General features: G+C 43.8%; 1 protein-coding gene across 4 annotated transcripts in view; it reads right to left on the reverse strand.

Annotated features, from left to right (window-relative positions):
• Nucleotides 1-20,698, reverse strand: part of USO1 (USO1 vesicle transport factor) — a 59,754-nt gene extending 39,056 nt beyond the window's left edge. For 2 of the 4 annotated variants that reach the window (XM_079949380.1, XM_079949378.1), the window contains exons 1-8: nucleotides 20,512-20,698; nucleotides 15,582-15,668; nucleotides 15,394-15,458; nucleotides 14,572-14,651; nucleotides 12,097-12,108; nucleotides 6,105-6,205; nucleotides 4,799-4,901; nucleotides 166-221 (exon numbers count right to left, since the gene is read on the reverse strand). In XM_079949380.1, coding sequence (XP_079805506.1) covers nucleotides 166-221; nucleotides 4,799-4,901; nucleotides 6,105-6,205; nucleotides 12,097-12,108; nucleotides 14,572-14,651; nucleotides 15,394-15,458; nucleotides 15,582-15,668; nucleotides 20,512-20,577 — 570 coding nt within the window. In that variant the 5' untranslated portion in view covers nucleotides 20,578-20,698. The remainder of the gene's footprint in view (nucleotides 1-165; nucleotides 222-4,798; nucleotides 4,902-6,104; nucleotides 6,206-12,096; nucleotides 12,109-14,571; nucleotides 14,652-15,393; nucleotides 15,459-15,581; nucleotides 15,669-20,511) is intronic. The other 2 variants (XM_079949379.1, XM_079949381.1) reach the window with 2 other exon arrangements.
• Nucleotides 20,699-21,374: the final 676 nt, after the last annotated feature.

Below are 21,374 nucleotides of genomic sequence, written 5' to 3' on the forward strand. Positions count from 1 at the left end.
CTATTTGGACATACGGACTGCTTATATCGATATATAAATTAGGATCAATGTGTTGCTCTTATTGTGAATGTAAGCTGCCATCCCCTTTTTTTTAATCTGTTGTACTTGCAATAAAAATGAAAATATGATTAGATACAACTGTACACTCTGTTATTTTCTACTTACATCATTCCGTATGACCTCTCTAGAATCTGCTAACAGGTCCATCAGTCTTGAGACGCCTAAACGAGAACCGTGACAAAATATTGTCATGCCCAGGCATATAAAGCTTCCTTAACACAAGTTAAAATGTATGCAATTTATTTATTATTATTGTTGATGTTATTATTATTATTACCGTATTTTCTGGTGTATAAGACGACTGGGTGTATAAGGACCCCCCCCCAACTTTTCCAGTTTAAATATAGAGTTTGGGATATACTCGCCGTATAAGACTACCCCTCTTCCAACGCACACCAAATAAAAATTTAAAAAAACAAGTCTCCAGTCCGGCTCGGAAATCCGCTCCACTTCCCAGTGGCCGGGGGCTTCTGGGGCCAATTTTCGAGTGTATTTCTGCTTCATCTAGAGAGCTTGGAGTCCTCTGATTTAATTTGTTGTCGTTTTGTCCTTTGGTGGGGAGTTGCTGCAGGAGCTGCTGCTGTAGCCAGTGTGTAAGACGACCCCCGACTTTTGAGAATAGTTTCCTGGGTTAAAAAGTAGTCTTATACGCCAGAAAATACAGTATTATTATTATTGCTGTTGCTATTATTTATTCAACTTATTTGACATACAAAAAGTCTCCAGGTGGCTAACATATACAACAAAAACAACTACAGTGGTCCCTTTGTTCTCAAACGCCTTGGTACTCAAACAACTTGGAACCCAAACACTGCAAACCCGGAAGTAAGTGTTCCAGTTTACAGACTTTTTTTGGAAGCCAAATGTGCTCTGTTTTGAGTGTTGTGCTTCCGATTTGAGTGCCACACTTCTGTTTTGAGTGTTATCCTGAAGTCTGTCTGGTTTTGCTATTTATTTTGCATTTTTGTTTTTGCGGCTGTGTGGAACCCAGGTTCAGCTACTGATTGATTGATTGTGTGACTGCAGTACATTGTTTATTGCTTTCATTTGATGGATCAATGGTCTTGTTAGATAGTAAAATTCTTGTTAAATTGCTGTTTTAGGGGTTGTTTTTAAAAGTTTTTAAAAGATTAATCCGTTTTGCATTACTTTCTTTGGGAAAACACGCCAGATTTAGAAGGCGATTGGGCCGGATCCGGCCCCTGGGCCTTAGTTTGCCTACCCATGGTGTATACAGTGGTACCTTGGTTCTCAGACGCCTTGGTACTTAAACAACTTGGAACCCAAACACTGCAAACCCGGAAGTACCGTATTTTTCTCCCTATAGGGCGCACCTAGTTTTCGGGGGAGGGGGGGAGAAATCAAGGAAAAAATATGATCCCCCCCCCACAGCTCTGGGAGCAGTGCACGCAGCCTGTGCGCTACTCCAAGACCTTCTCCCTGCTTTTGCGACTCCTGCGGGCTTTTCGACCAGGAGGGAAAAGGGACTGAAACGGCCAGTCAGTCCCAGAAAATGATATACAGATGGTACATGACCCCAGTTAAACTTGCCAAAATATACCATTTGTCTGATAATAAATGTTGGAAATGTAAAGAACATGAAGGAACATTCTTTCACCTCTGGTGGACCTGCCCTAAAGTGAAGGCCTTCTGGGAAATGATATATAATGAGCTGAAAAAGGTATTTAAGTATACCTTCACTAAGAAACCAGAGGCCTTCCTTCTGGGTATTGTTGGCCAGAAGGTGTTAAAGAAGGACCGAACATTTTTTATGTATGCAACAACAGCAGCAAGGATACTTATTGCTAAGAGCTGGAAAACTCAAGATCTACCCACACTGGAAGAATGGCAGATGCAGCTGATGGACTATATGCAACTGGCCGAGATGACTGGTAGAATTTGAGACCTGGGAGAAGAGAGGGTTGAAGAAGACTGGAAGAAATTCAAGATTTATCTACAAAAATATTGTAATTTGGTTGAATGTTAAGAAGGATGCTAGATCACAAATAATTGCCTACCATTGAATTAGATTCGAATTTGACGATAAGCGAGATTAAGGAAAATATAAATTTTTTGGAGAACTGATAGATTTTATTTAAATGAGCGGACATAAGATTGCAAATAAGTGGATAATTTGCTTGGAAAAAATTTTTTTTTGTAAAGATGTAAGTGGGAGCGGGAGACGTGAGGGAGTCCAAAGAAGTGATGAAATTATGTTACGATATATGTTATTTTGTTTATTAAGCATTTGTATTCAAAAAACTTTAATAAATATGTATTAAAAAAAAAAAAAAGAAACGGCCAGTCAGTCCCTTCTTCCTCCTTGGGGAAATGCCCCCAAGAGCGGTGCGCTCTTTAAAGGCTGCGCGGCTCCTGCGGGCTTTTCGACCCAGCTTGTGGGGCCAGCGATGGGGGGAAGCGCTGCTTTCCCCCACCTCCAGCCTCAAAGCCGGGTCGGAGAGTAGCGGGAAGGCGTCGTGCGCCTTCCCGCTGTCCCCCATCCTCTGGGGCTGGCGATGGAGGAGGCGCTGCTTTCCCCCACCGCCAGCCTCAAAGAGCAGACTCCTCTGGCTTCAGCAAAAGCAACGCAAAGCCTCTGGAGCGCAGGCTTCCTAGGATTCATGTTGCTATCGCTGAAGCCAAGGAGCCTGCATTCGCCCCATAGGACGCACACACATTTCCCCTTCATTTTTGGAGGGGGAAAGTGCGTCCTATAGGGCGAAAAATACGGTAAGTGTTGCAAACTTTTTTCGGAATCTGGGTATGCTCCGTTTTGAGTGTTACGCTTCCATTTTGAGTGTTACACTGGGGTCTGTCTGCTTTTGCTATTTATTTTGCGTTTTTGTTTTTGCGGCTCTTTTTTGTTGTTTTTGTGACTGTGTGGAACCCAGTTCAGCTACTGACTGATTGATTGTGTGACTGCCGGACATTGTTTATTGGTTTAATGTTATGGATCAATGGTCTCATTAGATAGTAAAATTCTTATTAAATGGCTGCTTTAGGGGTTGTTTTTAAAAGTCTGGAACAGATTACCGTATTTTTCGCCCTATAGGCCGCACTTTTCCCCCTCCAAAAATGAAGGGGAAATGTGTGTGTGTCCTATGGGGCAAATGCAGGCTTTCGCTGAAGCCTGGAGAGCGAGAGGGGTCAGTGCGCACCGACCCCTCTCGCTCTCCAGGCTTCAGGAGAGCCGCGACCCCTCTCGCTCTCCAGGCTTCAGGAGAGCCGCAGCGCCAGCCCCACAAGGTCGGGGGACAGCGGGGAGGCGGAACGCCGCCATCCCGCTGTCTCCCAATGTGGTTTGGAGGCTGACGGCGGGGAGACGCGCGCTTCTCCCCGCTGCCTGCCCCGCAAGCTCCGGGGACAGCTGGGAGGTGCAGCGCGTCTTCCTGCTGTCCCCGGACCTGGTCTGCAGGCGGGCGGCGGGGAGAAGAGCGCTTCTCTCCGCTGCCGGCCCCACAAGCGCCTGGGGGGGGGAAATAAAATTTATTTTCTTTATTTCCCCCCAAAAAAACTTGGTGCGTCCTATGGGGCGAAAAATATGGTAATCCGTTTTGCATTACTTTCTATGGGAAAGCACGCCTTGGTTTTAGAACGCTCTGGTTTTGGAACGGACTTCTGGAACGGATTAAGTTTGAGAACCAAGGTACCACTGTTTTATGTTTAGTGGGTGGGGTATAAATAATAAATTATTATTATTATTATTATTATTATTATTATTAAGCAAAACAATATTCCCCTAACAAACAATATTCCTCCAAACACACACACCTCGGGTTAAGTACTTAATTTGTTCCGGAGGTCCGTTCTTAACCTGAAACTGTTCTTAACCTGAAGCACCACTTTAGCTAATGGGGCCTCCCGCTGCCACCGCGCCGCTGGAGCACAATTTCTGTTCTCATCCTGAAGCAAAGTTCTTAACCCGAGGTACTATTTCTGGGTTAGCGGAGTCTGTAACCTGAAGCGTTATGTAACCTGAAGCGTATGTAACCCGAGGCACCACTGTACAGACTTACGATTCCCATCAATGCCCTCGGTGGTGGTGGATGGTTGGTACGGCAAAGTACAGTACAAGGAGAGACTTTGTCTGTGTGGGCAACCTTGCGTAGAGGACCTGTACCACTATTTATTGCAATGCCCGCTATATATAGAACCAAGAGGCCGATTTATAAAACCCCTGCTTACGAATGGAACACACTTGAACAGGGTGGAAAGGGTGAAATGGCTGCTGAAGGATACTGACGACTTCATAACTTATAAAGTAGCACTATTGTATATGTGTTGGCAGCTAAGAAGATCAGGAGAAAAGAACTAGATAAAATACTAGTCAATTGCAAAGCTGATTCGGATATTTAAGCTGGCCCATTCTATCTGAGAACCACCTGCTATTCTATCGTATGCAACAAATCATTTCTAGCAGACGTGACTGTGGTTTATTGTATTTGCAGTGCCTGATGTTTTTATGGTTATTGCTGTTTTTCTTTTTGTTTCCTTTGTGAATGATGCCATGGCCTTTGGCTAGTGCAATAAAGTTTGTGATGGTGAAAATCTTTTCATGTGTCCAGGCTAGAATGCCTTGATGGATGGCTTTATTTGGTTCTTAAGAAGTTTTTCTTTTGGTCTTTCCTTGCTTTATTGTATGGATTTTTATGGATTTTTTTTTATTGTAAACTGCTTTGGGAGGTCACTACATCTGAAAATCTGTATAGAAATGTTTTAAAATTAAATAAATACTTACCCATGGGGCTGACTAGTATTATCTGCTGCACTTGCGGGCCCTGCTGTTTTAATAGCACTGTAAGAAGTTTCACTCCAGGCCACCGGACGTGAAAATCAAATTCCTGCAAGTCAACATGCCTAAGCATTAAAATCCACTGTATCTCATTGCTTACGGTTATTCTGGCCAATATTTGTGCTATTGTTTTACCAAAAACAACAACAACAGCCACAAAATGATATGCTCTGCTTCTGTCAAAGGAAGTTTACTTTCTGGTCTAAATGACAGCCAAATTAAGATAATCATAACATCACCAACATTTGTATAGAACTTCATACACATAATCAATAATCCTTACTGCAAGGCAGGCCAGTATTATTCGCCTGTTTCAGCCATCTAGTATGCTGAGGGACGTGGGTGGCGCTGTGGGTTAAACCACAGAGCCTAGGACTTGCCGATCAGAAGGTCGGCGGTTCAAATCCCCGGGTGAGCTTCCGTTGTTTGGTCCCTGCTCCTGCCAACCTAGCAGTTCGAAAGCACGTCAAAGTGCAAGTAGATAAATAGGTACCACTCCAGCGGGAAGGTAAACGGCGTTTCCATGTGTTGCTTTGGTTCTCCAGAAGCGGCTTAGTCATGCTGGCCACATGACCCGGAAGCTGTCTGCAGACAAACGCCGGCTCCCTCGGCCTATAGAGCGAGATGAGCGCGCAACCCCAAAGTCGGTCACAACTGGACCTAATGGTCAGGGGTCCCTTTAACTTTACCTAGTATGCTCACAACAGGGGCAAAATTTGCAGCAGGGACTTTCTGGTTCATAGCTTAGCCACTTTAGTGCAATTAATGTATAATTTTTGAAAATTCAATTACTGTTCCTGGGTACTCTACTTTAAACATTGGACTGATCTAACAAAGCTTGAAGGCATGCACGGAAATTGAGAACAAGTTGCTATGCTACTTAAATGAAAGGGTTGTTTTTTACATTTATATCTTGCCTTTCTTCCCAGGTGCTCAAACCAGCAGGGCTCTTCTCTTCCATGTTATCCCCACGTGACACTGAGTCAATCCCCCCAGATAGCGTCACATCTGAATGAAGATGGGAACCCTGACTTCCCAAGTCCTAGGTAAACATCACTTCCTCTACAACCCTTCAAATGATGCTTTTCCCCTAGCCTGGCTCTGTGACTGGATTTGCTGGTCAAGTAGGGAGACAGCAGTAAAAAGGAGCGGACAAGATTCACCCTCCCCAGATTAATACAGCTTTGTTCACAGCAATATCAGCCAACAAATTTGTATGCTTATTCTATGACTAAAGAGTAACAGTTCTCACCTCCAAATAGGTCAGCAGAAGAGTGATATTGTCTTGCTGTTTAATGAACAGCTCTGTTAACTGACTTCCAAGGTCTTCTGTTTGTTTCTGCGAATTTTCTTCTGTAACATTAACAAAGGTTCAATTACAGCAAAGCTTCAATCAGCTCGATAATTGCCAACAAGTACTATTTGAGTAAACATAATAAAAAAATTAGCTTAAAAAATAATTGTCATCCACCAATCAATGTTACAGAACATATTTAATGTGCACTAGAACATTTCACAACTTCAGGCGTGAAAGTTAACATGGACTTGGTAAAATATGCTGAAGACAGCCAGTCAAGAGAGAGCTATATTTACCAATAAATTGTTCATTATTTAATAGAAGTATTTCTATCCCAGCTATCCTTCCAGATGTTCACATTAATTTCACTGGGCCTGCTCTTTGAAAACATTAAATATTTTAAAAAAAAAAAATTCCATATGGGTATTTAGGAATAAGGCATCAACCATGGCAATATTACTACTGTGGCATATGTTGCATCTATTTATGAATCCAAAGCATATTTGCTCCAAGCCTTCATCCCCTGTTAGCAAATCTGCTAGAAACTTAGCTGGTAGGAGTCTGCTGTCTGACCCACCACTGACAGGAAATTTGGGAGAATCTCACATCAGGTGGCAGCAGGGGGAGCTCACATCAAGAAAAAGGCCTCTAAGAGGTCAAGGGTTTTGTTTAGCAATGTACTTTGCACACTTAGGTACAGTGGTGCCCTGCAAGACGAATGCCTCTCAAGACGAAAAACCCGCTAGACGAAAGGGTTTTCCGTTTTGGAGGCACTTCGCAAAACGAATTTCCTATGGGCTTGCTTCGCAAGACGAAAATGTCTTGCGAGTTCCTGCGGGTTTTTTTCCCTCTCCCCCCCCCTTTTTCTAAGCCGCTAAGCCGCTTATCTGCTAAGCCGATAAGCCGCTAAAAGACGCTAAAAGACGCTAAAAGACGCTAATAGCGCTAATCCGCCAATGGGCTTGCTTTGCAAGACGAAAAAACCGCTAGACAAAGAGACTCGCGGAACGGATTCTTTTCGTCTTGCGAGGCACCACTGTAGTATCATTTATTCCCTTCGAACTGTTTACAGGGGTGCCCAAACAATTTTCAAAGAGGGCCCGATTTGAACATGCGTGAGGGCCGACCACAGTTGTTGAACTTTTTTGGGGATTGAAGTTTAGGATTTTGTACCAGGACATATACTGCCACAGGGGCCAGATTAAATCGATCGGCAGTCCACATTAAGCCCCCGAAACAGACTTTGGACATGCCTGGTTTATTATCACCCTGACAAGAGCTTTGTATTTTTGTCCACTCCAGTCATTTATTTTCTACATTATTCCCCAAAATCTTTATAAATTGCATATGTATTCAGTGGTGTGACATGCAGAAAGAAAATCTGAGGCTTCCGCTTTGCTTCCTCAGAGGCAACGTGTTAATAATTGCATGTTCATGACAAACACAATTATTCAAGATGTGCAATGCTTTACACAGCAGATATGAGGGAAATGCATATTCATGCTCAAAGCAGAACCATACTCTTTTTTTTCTTTTTTTCTTAAATTTTCCAACATACATTTATAATATCCAATCTAAATTTGTCACATATTTTCCCTTTTTGACTTCCTTCAACCTCTCAAAGGATGATACCTTTAATATGAGATCACATGTACAGTTCCCTGCAGTGAAGTATGAAAATCTAGCCTATCTTGGAACAGTTGCTTTTTAAAAAAAATTCAGAGAGAAAAAATGAACACACTTGTACCTTGGTTGTTGAACCTAATCCGTTCCGGGAGTCCATCTGACTCCCAGAACGGTTTAAAAACCAAGGCGCAGCTTCTGATTGGCTGCAGGAACTTCCAGGACTCAACTGGAAGCTGCGCCAGACGTTTGACTTCTAAAAAACATTTGCAAACCGGAACACTCACTTCCTGGTTTGCAGCGTTTGGGAGCCAAAACGTCTGAGTACCAAGGTGTTCGACAACCAAGGTACAACTGTAAAAGGCTGGCTGGCTTCTGGAATTCACAAAAATACAACAACAAGCATTTCTCTATCAAGGACACAGGTGCAGAGCCTCAGGGGACACTGCCATGGCACCTGCAACTGGCCTGGGAGCTTGGAAAATGGCCAGACAGGCCAAGATCACTGCCTCAATTGTCAGTAATACAGTGGTGTCTCGCAAGACGAAATTAATCCGTTCCGTGAGGCTCTTCGTCTAGCGGTTTTTTCATCTTGCGAAGCAAGCCCATTGACAGCTTAGCGGATTAGCGCTATTAGCGGTTTAGCGGCTTTTAGCGATCAGAGAAAGCTTAAATAAAAAAGAGGGGAAGTTTTTTTAAAAAAAAGCTCAAAATGAAGAGAAAGTTCTGACAATGCTACCACTGTCGCAACCATGATATGAGCTGTGGCTGGGGACAGGCCTGCTGCCAAAGCGTTTCATTGCCCAGATTCCAAATGTTGCATCATGTAGGCACAAAACACGCATGTGGGACTCCACGTATGGTAGCAGAAAGTACCATACAGAAGTGATATCCTATTTGCCATAGGATTCACATTTTGGATACATGTTCATGAGTAAAGAACATTCCCAATTTGTAGAACTTCCTTTATTCTTGAAGCATCGGAGAAACATTCTCTTGTGTTTTTTAATAAACAGGTACAAGAAAAACTGCCCATTTATTAGCTCCTGTGGTTTACTGCGCTATACTCTTGCTCTGCTACTGGAAGAGGAATCCAAGATTCCTTTGACTTTAACCTTATCCCATTCCATGTGTATCTTGCTATGAAAAGAAAATAGTGAAATTTGTACCATAAAAGTCTGGTGGGGACAGTCCTCCATAAATGAGTGTACACAAATGACAGAATGGCTTGGTTCAGCCGTAATATATCATTAAACTAAGCCCAAATATTTTATGCAGTTTGGACAATGCTATACTTGTGGCTTGTCCTAGTAACAGCTTCCCATTTGTGTCAGCTAATTCCTCATTCTCAGTAGAGAAGAAACAGCAGCATGATCTTCAATATGGAAGGGGAATGTCTCCATTTTGGCCATGTGTAATTCTTGGGCTCCATGATCACTGCAGATGGTGACAGCAGTCACGAAATTAAAAGACGCCTGCTTCTTGGGAGAAAAGCAATGACAAACCTAGACAGCATCTTAAAAAGTAGAGACATCACCTTGCCAACAAAGGTCCGTATAGTGAAAGCTATGGTTTTCCCAGTAGTGATGTATGGAAGTGAGAGCTGGACCATAAAGAAGGCTGATCGCCGAAAAATTGATGCTTTTGAATTATGGTGCTGCAGGAGACTCTTGAGAGTCCCATGGACTGCAAGAAGATCAAACCTATCCATTCTGAAGGAAATCAGCCCTGAGTGCTCACTGGAAGGACAGATTGTGAAGCTGAGGCTCCAGTACTTTGGCCACCTCATGAGAAGAGAAGACTCCCTGGAGAAGACCCTGATGTTGGGAAAGATGGAGGGCACAAGGAGAAGGGGACGACAGAGAACGAGATGGTTGGACAGTGTTCTCGGAGCTACCAGCATGAGTTTGACCAAACTGTGGGAGGCAGTGGAAGACAGGAGTGCCTGGCGTGCTCTGGTTCATGGGGTCATGAAGAGTCGGACACGACTAAACGACTAAACAACAACAACAAATGGTACAGAATCAGAGAAGGCTGGTGTAACCTTTCCAAATAAGGCGTTCAGAATTTATACATAGGAATTATGAAGACCAGGCCCACTGGCTCCCAGCCAGCACACCTGAGAATCGAGTCTGAAGTGTTGAGGGCTTTTATTTCTTCTTGCAGGTTGTTATAGGTAAGTTGTCTGCTTCTAGACAGCGTATTTACTTCAAGAAGTATGTACTTCTCCCTCAAGCAATAGCTTTTTTCAATCCTCTTGTTAGCTACTGCCTTCTTGTCTAGTTGCGGGACTTTGGTCTTCCAATGGCAACTTCAGAGATAGGCTTTCCAGGAGTTAGGAAAGTGGACCTCTCCCTTTTGGCTTGCCCAGTGTCTCTACTTCCTTATTTTTTGCTGGGCTACATCTCTACCTCTCCTGCCAACCTAGCAGTTTGAAAGCACGTCAAAGTGCAAGTAGATAAATAGGTACCACTCTGGCGGGAAGGTAAACGGTGTTTCCCTGCGCTGCTCTGGTTCACCAGAAGCGGCTTAGTCATGCTGGCCACATGACCCGGAAGCTGTACGCCAGCTCCTTCGGCCAATAAAGTGAGATGAGCGCCGCAACCCCAGAGTCGGTCACGACTGGACAAAATGGTCAGGGGTCTCTTTACCTTTTTACATCTCTACCTAGTTCACTTTGAGACTTGTTAAGCAGACTCTGTTCCCCTGAAGTCCCATCTTCTGCTATTCTAAGTCGCACCAGGTTCAGGAGGAGCCGTCATCCTATTTTCCTCCTTATCCCCTCTAGCTCCTTTTAACCTCTATTCCTCAGGCAAATCTTCTTTCCTGCTGGCCATAACCCTTTTTTTGACCTCGGAAGGGCAAGCCTCTCTTCAATTTGCTCCACTCCACAAGTCGCTCTGTTTGTAGGAGTAAGGGCTAGGGAAAAGCCAGGAAGGGGCTGCCAGAGGAGGAGAGTGAAGACAGTATTGGCAGCCACAGCCACAATGGAAGCATGCAAATTTGTCCATTTGTCCCACTGGACACACCAATCTGAAAGTTAAAATTACTTGATGCCATCAATTTTTTCCCAGCTTTGAGGACACTGATCATCAAAATTGACATCATCCAGTGGGTTGTAGCCAACCAAGTTCTATTCACGGATAGACCCAGTGAAATTAATCAACCTAAGTTAGTCATGTAAAGTAACTTCAGTGGGTCTACTCTGAGTAGGACTAGCACTGGCTAAAACCCAACCAATATGCCAATGGCATATTCCAACATTATATTCCTTATCTTCCAAAATGTTAAAATAAACTGACAGAGGAAATCCAGGAAAGGATACAGGCAAAATAATATGTTAATAGCAAGAAAGCTCATATACATATCAATACAGTGGTGCCCCGCAAGACGAACGCCTCGCAAGACGGAAAACCCGCTAGACGAAAGGGTTTTCCGTTTCAGAGGCGCTTCGCAAAACGAATGTCCCTATGGGCTTGCTTCGCAAGACAAAAATGTCTTGCGAGTTCCTGCGGGTTTTTTCCCCTTTTCCCCCCCCCCTTTTCCTAAGGCGCTAAGCCGCTTATCAGCTGATCCGCTGATAAGCCGCTTAACAGCTGATCGCTAAAAGCCGCTAAACCGCTAATAGCGCTAATCCGCTAAGCTGTCAATGGGCTTGCTTCACAAGACGAAAAAACCGCTATACAAAGAGCCTCACGGAACGGATTAATTTCGTCTTGCGAGGCACCACTGTATTATGCTATTAACCAGGTTACAATGTATTCAACATCATTAGCACAGCATTGCAACAAAGTATTTTAAGATTAGCCATTTGATATAAATGTTTTTATTACAGAAGATGCCTTGCAACATGATTCCAAGTGGACCTTGGAATCAAAGTGCTGTTAAGATGCATGCTCATGTACTCAGCGCTGTTTAAAAAGGACACTGCAAAAAACACACTTTTGAACGTCAATTGCTATAAAATAATTAAAATTCAGCAATTATTTCTGAACACTGGGTGTTCATATTGCCCCCTTCGTAATGAACTTAGCAATCTTAGTAACAAATGGAAAAGTATTTCAGGTATTTTAATTCAGTATCTAACGTTACAAGACACATTTCTCTCCATCAATTATCAATTTGAGAAGTCACACAGCTCCCCTTTGACATGAGAGGGGCCAAAACAGATGCAAAATTTAAAAGTGTTAAGAAGAGAGGGCTAAAACACTTGCAAAAGTCTACACAGTATCCTTTTAAAAACCAATTAATGGTGTTGTGAGTCAGTTAATGCTTAGAACTATAGCTAGACACACCATGCTAATATAAATTCAGGTTTCTTTACCTTCAGAATCATCTGTAAAGGCAGACAAGAAGAGAGAAAGATTCAAAAATGAAGCAGATTTCAATTTAGTACCGCACAAAAGATCGGTTAATGGCATAAAATTGATTTCAAAAGGAAGAACTACAGATCAATGCTCACTACAGGGGTTACCTGATTAGTTTAACTCAGGCTCCTCTAAACAAATGTAGTTAAAAACATCCTCTGGAGGCCCAGCAAAGATTCCACAATCTTGTCCTCCCTAAACCTTGATGCTTCTACACTCTCTAAAGAAACAGGTGTGTCCCTGTTCTCCCCACCTCCCATGGGATGCCTTGGTTTGGCCAACTGTCATCAAAGCATATTCGCCATCAAGAGTGAGGAGACAGCCCTCCTGATGGCGAATATGCTGGCATAGCCCTCTCCAAAATTGGCCTAACTGGGGGCAACTGCCCCTTGTTTCTTCCCTCCCTGGACTGCCTGTAAAAGTTATCATTCCAATCTGGGTAGTATATAACTGTAACGTAACTGAATCCACTGGTTTGACTATGTCCCTTCTTTCTTTTATTGTTCTGTAAAGTATTCTGGTGGTTCAAAGCCGAGTTCAATTTTGAGCATTTAGCAAATAAATTATCATCTGCTCGCAGAATATATAAAGTATTCTCAACATTCCTTCCTCGGTTTACATTTCACAATCCATTAGCTAAAAATTCAGAAAGTTACTTATGAAGAATCAATACCAGAACCAGCAAGTTATACTCATGCAAGTAAATATTTTGGCACATTCAAATATGTCTATACAGTACGAGGCCGAATTGAAAATTCTGTCAATGCACATTCCATTATTCAACATAAAATGAAATATTCTAGAAAACTACCTGCAAGCATTTCTATCTTGAATTCACGTAAAAAGTAAGAAGCTCTGTACAGCTATTTTCATCATGATTTTCTTAGTTTTAGTTTTTAAACTTTGTACAGCTTCTCACAAAATCTAGCTGACCTCCAACTCATCAGGAAAAGCATTAAAAGTCCTTCAAGAACTCATGATCCTCCAGAGTTGCTCCTCCTGCCCAAGTCAGCCCATAAACCAGGCCTAGGCAAACTCTGGCCTTCCAGATGCTTGGGACTACAATTCCCATCATCCCTAGCTAACAGGACCAGTAATCAGGGATGATGGGAATTGTAGTCCCAAACATCTGTGGGGCCAGAGTTTGCCTATGCCTGCCATAAACTGTTGTTCTTGTACACATTTCGAAGATCAGCAGGGACATGAAAAATATTTGGTGGTGTGTAACCCGGCACCTGTAAGGGATGCGGGCGGCGCTATGGTCTAAACCACTGAGCCTCTAGGGCTTGCCGATCAGAAGGTCGGCGGTTCGAATCCCCACAACGGGGTGAGCTGCCGTTGCTCAGTCCCAGCTCCTGCCAACCTAGCAATTCGAAAGTACGTCGAAGTGCAAGTAGATAAATAGGTACCACTCTGGTGGGAAGGTAAATGGCGTTTCCGTGCGCTACTCTGGTTCGCCAGAAGCAGCTTAAGTCATGCTGGCCACATGACCCGGAAGCTGTCTGCGGACAAACGCCAGCTCCGTTGGTTTATAGAGCAAGATGAGTGCACAACCCCAGAGTCGTCCGTGATAGGACCTAACGGTCAGGGGTACCTTTACCTTACATCCAAATAAATTTTGGAGCTAGATGAGCGCGCAACCCCAGAGTCGTCTGCGACTGGACTTAACTGTCAGGGGTCCTTTACCTTTACCTTTTTAACCTGACACCTAGTACAGGTCTTAGGAAGTACAGTTGTTCTCAGTAAGATAGCACTAAGAACATGACCAAAGGGTCTGAGCAGTAGATAGGGACAAGGTACAGAAGAGTGGGTGGCCACATTTGGCCCTGTAACACGTTAATGCAAACCCTAGATCATAGCAAACTGTGAGAGGAAGCAGTAGCAATTTCAACTCCTCTTGTCCCACTTATTTAGTGGAGAAACTCATAATCTCATTCATAACGCGCCATCATTTGGATCTCAGGAATATGACCTTGGGAGAGATCTGCAAACTCTACTCCACAATTACAAGCAAAAAAAAACCTCCTGTGGTACAAGTCACTTGTTTCCTTCTGTCTTATGTGTAACCTATCCTTCTTATGTGTAACCTGTCCTTCTGTGTAACCTATGAAGGGCTCTCACTCAGCCTTTTGAGAAATGTCCTTCACTGACTTCTGAAATGATCAGGTCAGCTAAATCTGTGTCCTTCTGTCTGAAGATCAGTAACTTTACAGTGCTCCACAGAGTGTTGCTACAAATCCAACAGCTGCAACCAAGCAGCTGCTGGTTTTACCATATGGATGGAAAGAGCATTCATTGCCCTGCTTACTTCAGGTATTCAGAAAGTGGGCATATGTGTTCTGACAAGCTTACTGAACTCTAGATAACCCCAAAATGGGGCATGCTTATTCATCTAGTTGTTAAGAAGCTAATATAAAAAAGCAAGTGTATACCTTGTTCTTCCTCTTCCAAATCATTTGAAATGATATTGTAGAGCGTATCCAAAGCATAGCCAATTATTTCGGAATCTGAACTGTGAATACAAGCACAATCTCTCACTGAATGAAAAGCACTAACATTCCAAAAAATAAAATAATCCACACAAATAGTAAAAGTGGCCTAATTAGCAGCAGCAAAATAAAAGGCTGTAGCATTGATGTAAGGCTGCAAAGATCCAAATATGGTATCTCTTATGGGGCTGTGACTGTCTTATTCAGGGGTCAGAAACCTTTTCCAGCTGTGGGCCGGTCCACCGTCGCTGAGACCACGTGGTGGGCCAGACTATATTTTTTTTTGGGGGGGGGGGGACAATGAACGAATTCCTAAATAAAAGCACACATTGTACTCATGTAAAAACACCAGGCAGGCCCCACAAATAACTCAGAGATGCATTTAAAATAAAGGACACATTCTACTCATGTAAAAACATACTGATTTCCGGACCGTCCGTGGGCCGAATTGAGAAGGCAATTGGGCCACATCCGGCCCCCAGGCCTTAGGTTGCCTACCCCATCTTATTGGCCATTATTGCTCTGCATCTTTCCAAATACAAAACTGATATTTTTTAAAGCTTTTTGGACTTGCTGAGGTTAACTGAAAATAAACAGATGAGGCTGTTTTGGACTTTGGTAAATGCATTCTTATTTAAAAACCCATGCGATGTCATCATTTTCACATTAATTTAAATTCAATTGCAGCTCATGCTACACGACAGAAAAAGTGACTAATGCGGAACAGTTGCTTGGATACTTTTAGATTTTCCGTAAGATGCTTACCGATCTGTCTGGAGAACATGGATAAGATGAGGCATAGCATGAACCCCCACTTCCAGGCGATATTTCTGTGAAATTGAAGAACAGAAGTTAACAACTAAAAGAAAATGACAGAATTCTCAAGTTGCCACCAAGTACTACTAGGTGTCATACACGATTGAAACTTCATGTAAGGGACAAAACATACATACCTTTGAAAGAGATTTTAGTGCACGTACAGCATCCCTGCGATCATCAAGTAAGGTTGAAGATGCTACTCTATCACATAATTTCTGAATCTATAAGAGAAATAAAATGGAATTATTTCAAAAAGTTCTCTGTTGCTTATAAACATCTTCTCCTCACTTCATCTTTGATCTGTTCTACTGCTGAAACTTTACCCGAGTTGAAGCTCAAACTGTTCCATCAGCTTCATGCAAAAGCAAGTATCAAGGTCGGACTGTGGTCAGTTTCAGGCAGGAGTCCTCAGCCTTTCCTGGAAATGCAAAAATCTGACTCCTGGAACTTTCTGTATCCATAACATCTGCCCTGCCACTGTGCTACAACCCTTCCCCCCCCCCCAAGGTGGCATTCAACTAAGTTGGACTGAGAGTAGACCCACTGAATGCATGACCATGGCTAAGTTAGGCCCATTAATTTCAGAGGGTCAACTCTGAGTAAAACTTAGCTGATTACTACCAGTAAACTCTGGAAAAAAGGAGCAAACCTAGAATTATAGTTAGGAATGCTTAACCCAAATCCATGAGATGCGGGTAGCACTGTGGTCTAAACCACTGAGCCTAGGGCTTGCCGATCAGAAGGTTGGTGGTTCAAATCCCCATGACAGTGAGCTCCCATTGCTTGGTCCCAACTCTGGGGCTTGCCGACCAGAAGGTCAGCGGTTTGAATTCCAACGATGGGGTGAGCTCCCGTTGCTCAGTCCTAGCTCCTGCAAACCTAGCAGTTCGAAAGCACATCAAAGCGCAAGTAGATAATAAATAGGTACTGCTCCGGCGGGAAGGTAAACGGTGTTTCCGTGCGCTGCTCCAGTTTCGCCAGAAGCGGCTTAGTCATGCTGGCCACATGACCTGGAAGCTGTATGCGGACAAACGCCGGCTCCCTCGGCCTATAGAGCGAGATGAGCACACAACCCGAGTCATCGGCGACTGGACCTAACGGTCAGGGGTACCTTTACCTTTCATCCAATTAATTTTTTAAAATAAATTTTGAACTTGCACGTGCCAAGACTCATTTGTTTTGTTAAAGCATCAACTACTCAACAGCATGTGCCAAATGAGAAGATGATGCAGATCAAGAACCAAGGAAGACTGCAAGTTTTTTATTTTAAAAATATTAGAAGCATATATTTCTACAAAGTATTTTCACTCCCTCAGGTGTTTTCCTGTTATGCATATTAATAATATAGCTTGCTTGTGTGTATGTAAAGGTACCCCTGACCATTAGGTCCAGTCGGGATGACTATGGGGTTTGTGCGCTCCTCTTGCTCTATAGGCCGAGGGAGCTGGCGTTTGTCTGCAGGCAGCTTCCAGGTTATGTGGCCAGCATGACTAAGCCGCTTCTGGTGAACCAGAGCCGCGCACGGAAATGCCATTTACCTTCCCGCCGGAGCAGTACCTATTTATCTACTTGCACTTTGTGCTTTCGAACTGCTAGGTGGGCAGGAACTGGGGCAAAACAACAGGAGCTCACCCCATCATGAGGATTTGAACTGCCGATCTTCTGATTAGCAAGTCCTAGGCTCTGTGGTTTAGACCACAGCGCCACCCGTGTCCCTGTGTGTGTATGTATGTATCTGTATATGTGTGCATATACACAGTACACACCAACGTAAACCCCGTTCAGCGGTCATCTTCCCTGAGCATTAGGTACGTTTGCTGGAGATGATGCAGCTGCAGACCCAAGGCTAAAGAACACTGGTCCACAATGACTGGCAGCAGATCTCCCAGCCCTACCTGGGATTCAATATGGGATCTTCTGCATACAATAAGGTGCTCTGCCACTGAGCTACAGCCCAAAAGTTTTGCTCCAATCTAATATCCATCACAAAGTTCTCCTGTTCCTTATACAGTGGTACCTCGCAAGACGAATGCCTCGAAAGACGAAAAACTCGCAAAACGAAAGAGTTTTTCGTTTTTTGAGTTGCTTCGCAAGACGGATTTCCCTATGGGCTTGCTTCGCAAGACAAAAACGTTTTGCGAGTTTGTTTCCTTTGTCTTGCGAGTTTGTTTCCTTTTTCTTAAAACCGTGCATTCACTTCGAGGAGCAACTCATAGCACGCGGTGTGGTAGCCTTTTTTGAGGTTTTTGAAGACTTTGGTGATTTTTGAAGCTTTTCCAAAGTCCATGCTTCGAAAGACGAAAAAATTGCAAGACGAAAAAACTCGCTGAACGAATTAATTTCGTCTTATGAGGCACCACTGTAATAGCATATTGTAGCGTTTTAGGCTTGACATGAAGTCTCGTCTTTCCATATTGTTTTAAAATACAAAGCAAAAACAATCTGGGCAGATAAACGAGCAGGCAAAGACGATTAACACAGTCCTGCTTCAGCTCAACTCTAACCGTGGGGAGGAGCGCTATAGGATACCCATATGTTTTCCTCACACAGGTTAACAAAGCTGGGTTTTTGGGGGTGTGTTATAAACTGATAAGCAACTGGTGGGGGAAGATGATTAAAATAAGCAATCTCGATGCATCCTTCTCTCAGACTTGCAGCCTATCAATACTCAAATAGCTTTTTAAAAGAAAACAGAGGAAAGCAAATGGAGCTCTATATAATGTGTATTTTGTGCCTCAAATAGTTGATTTTTCAGTGAAACAAGTTAAGACCTACACCCACACACTATTAATTGCAGACAATAGGTTTTTGTTTAGTACTCAACATGAAGATGCAGGTAAAAGTTTTTAGCACAGTAAAGCAGTGGCTACTTTCCTGGCAGCATATCTGAGAAACAAAGTGATACATACTGGGAACACTCTGAAAATGCAGGGAGTTGTTTCTCCTTCGATCAAAGGCCACAAAACATCATCTTTTATTGCAGCCTCTGCACTGAGATAACTTCCATATAGCTCTGAATGGAAAGGAGATTCCTGCAGTTGAGAAATACTCACCTGGTCTGAAACATGGTGAAGAACTGAACAAGCTAAGATGCTAAGAGTGAGAGCTCTTGGGCAACAAAAAATCTGTGGCCCTACTGTAATGACTTTGCCTCCTTTGCAAGTATGGAAACTACACTGTTGTTAAACAACTGGGAATCAGAAATCTTTCACAAATCATCCAAGAGGGTTGCCATATTTCAAAAAGTAAAAACCAGTACACCCAAAAGTTGTTGAGCTTTTAATTGTTCAGCTTTTTTTAAGGAAAATCTGAAAGTTGTGGACCTTTTTATAGACACCCCCCCCCCCAATTTTTCGATTGTACTACTTCTTGGGGAGTTATTGGTATCATATTTGATGTCCACATGAAGTGTGCTGGGTGTGCATCATACACAGAATCACAGGTTACTAAACCCTCATTTATAGTGTGACATAAATCCAAACTCCCACACACAAGTTACACAACAATGTACAAGAAGCCAGTCTGGTAAATTATTTTGTATTCAAGTTATGTCACTACTGGGGACAAAGGAGACAGGAAAGAGTGGTAACAGTGTTTTGGGTAATATATGATCACACAAATGTAGAAAGCAGTTTAGCAGAATGTAGCGTAGAGCTAGCAAAGATGTAGCTACCAAAACACTCTCTTATTAAATGGAAAGGCCTGGTAAAGTATACGGACTACAAATATACTTCACACCAACTAAGTGGACATGAAAGTGGGTGGGACGACAAGTCTGAAAAAGCAGATGAGGTCAAACAGCGGTTCGTAAATGGCAAAGTGGCATTATTTATTTAATTTGCATACTGCCTTCCACCCGAAGATCGCAGGCTGGCTCACAGAATAAAAACACAAGAACACATGAAAAAGAACAAGAACAAACTAATAACCACGCTCCCAACATCTCTGAAAGGATGTAAGGTCCGTATAGTTCAAGCTATGGTTTTCCCAGTAGTGATGTATGGAAGTGAGAGCTGGACCATAAAGAAGGCTGATTGCCGAAGAATTGATGCTTTTGAATTATGGTGCTGGAGGAGACTCTTGAGAGTCCCATGGACTGCAAGAAGATCAAACCTCTCCATTCTGAAGGAAAGCAGCCCTGAGTGCTCACTGGAAGGACAGATCCTGAAGCTGAGGCTTCAATACTTTGGCCACCTCATGAGAAGAGAAGACTCCCTGGAAAAGACCCTGATGCTGGGAAAGATGGAGGGCACAAGGAGAAGGGGGCGACAGAGGACGAGATGGTTGGATAGTGTTTTCGAGGTTACCAGCATGAGTCTGACCAAGCTGCGGGGGGCAGTGGAGGACAGGAGTGCCTGGCGTTCTCTGGTCCATGGGGTCACGAAGAGTCGGACACGACTAAATGACTAAGCAACAACAACAGGAGACTCTTGAGAGCCCTAAGGCCTGCAAGAAGATCAAACCTATCCATTCTGAAGGAAATCAGCCCTGAGTGCTCACTGGAAGGACAGATCCTGAAGCTGAGGCTCCAATACTTTGGCCATCTCATGAGAAGAGAAGACTCCCTGGAGAAGACTCTGATGCTGGGAAAGATGGAGGGCACAAGGAGAAGGGGACAACAGAGGACGAGATGGTTGGTCAGTGTTCTGGAAGCTACCAGCATGAGTTTGACCAAACTGCGGGAGGCAGTGGAAGACAGGAGTGCCTGGCGTGCTCTGGTCCAGCGGGTCACGAAGAGTCGGACACGACTAAACAACAACAAGATGTTCATTAGCCCAATATAGAAATAAAATAAAAACACCATCGCCATATATCAAGCCTGCATACCGCCCTTCCCCCGAGAATCACTGTTATTAAAAACCACATTGAGAAGCATAGTGACAAACAGGCTGTGTACACGCAAGCCCAAAACACGCGTGTTTCACGTAACGTGTGAATCGGACTCGATGACGTGAGGAAGGGCGAGTGGAGCAGGGAGCCGGCCGTCAGGCAACCGGGCGCCCCAAGAGAGGGACTTCGCCGCCGGGGGGGGACCTAAGCGAACTTCCCCGTCGGAGGACTCACCGTCTCGGCTCCGGAGGGCTGGGGCCCGGAGCTCTGGCCGCCCATGACGCCCCGCAAGAAGTTCATCTTCCCCGGCCGGCCTTCCCCGCCTCGCCAGGCTCGCTAGGCCGCGGCTCCTCTCCTCGGGCCGCGTCAACTCCCGTCAGCAGCCAGCAGCGCCGCCAGTGCGCCTGCGCCAAGACGTGGCACAAAGGTAGCCATCCTACGGAGAGAGGCGCCGGAGAGACACCCCGCCGGAACTTCCGGTGTCGGGCACAAAGGTAGCCACCCTAGAGAGAGGAAACTTGTAGAGTGACACCCCGCCTCAACTTCCGGTGTCGGGCACAAAGGTAGCCACCCTAGAGAGAGGAAACTTGTAGAGTGACACACCGCCTCAACTTCCGGCTTCTGTAGACTTACTTATCTTTTTTCATTTCTTTTCTCCCCGAGGTTAGGAGTAGAAACCAGCCCATGGAAGGAAAAATCGAGGGCTTTTTTTTTTCCAGCGCAGGCTGTGATTTAGGGCAGCCCTCCTCATGCAGAAGGCATGGCTTGGCTTCAGTTATTATTTCATTACATTAAAAGCGTTTAAAAAGGTTTTTTTTAAAAAAAAATTGGTTTTGTTTTGCTAACAGTGTAAAGGATGGAATAAAACGATAAAAATAAACAATGCTATGTGCTAGAGAAACCCTTGAAATAGTATACGTTTATTACCCCTTTCACTTGGTCCCACGTAAACAGAATGGAGCTTGCCAGAACAGATATTTCATTTAAAGAATTTAAAAAAACGGGTTGTACTAAACAAACATAAATAGTATTTTAGTCATGAAATGCATGCATTTAAATGTGAATAGCCCATTCCCACCCACAATTGTGAATTTAGT

This window comes from Podarcis cretensis (assembly GCF_951804945.1).
Source record: "Podarcis cretensis genome assembly, chromosome: 13".
NCBI lineage: Eukaryota > Metazoa > Chordata > Lepidosauria > Squamata > Lacertidae > Podarcis > Podarcis cretensis.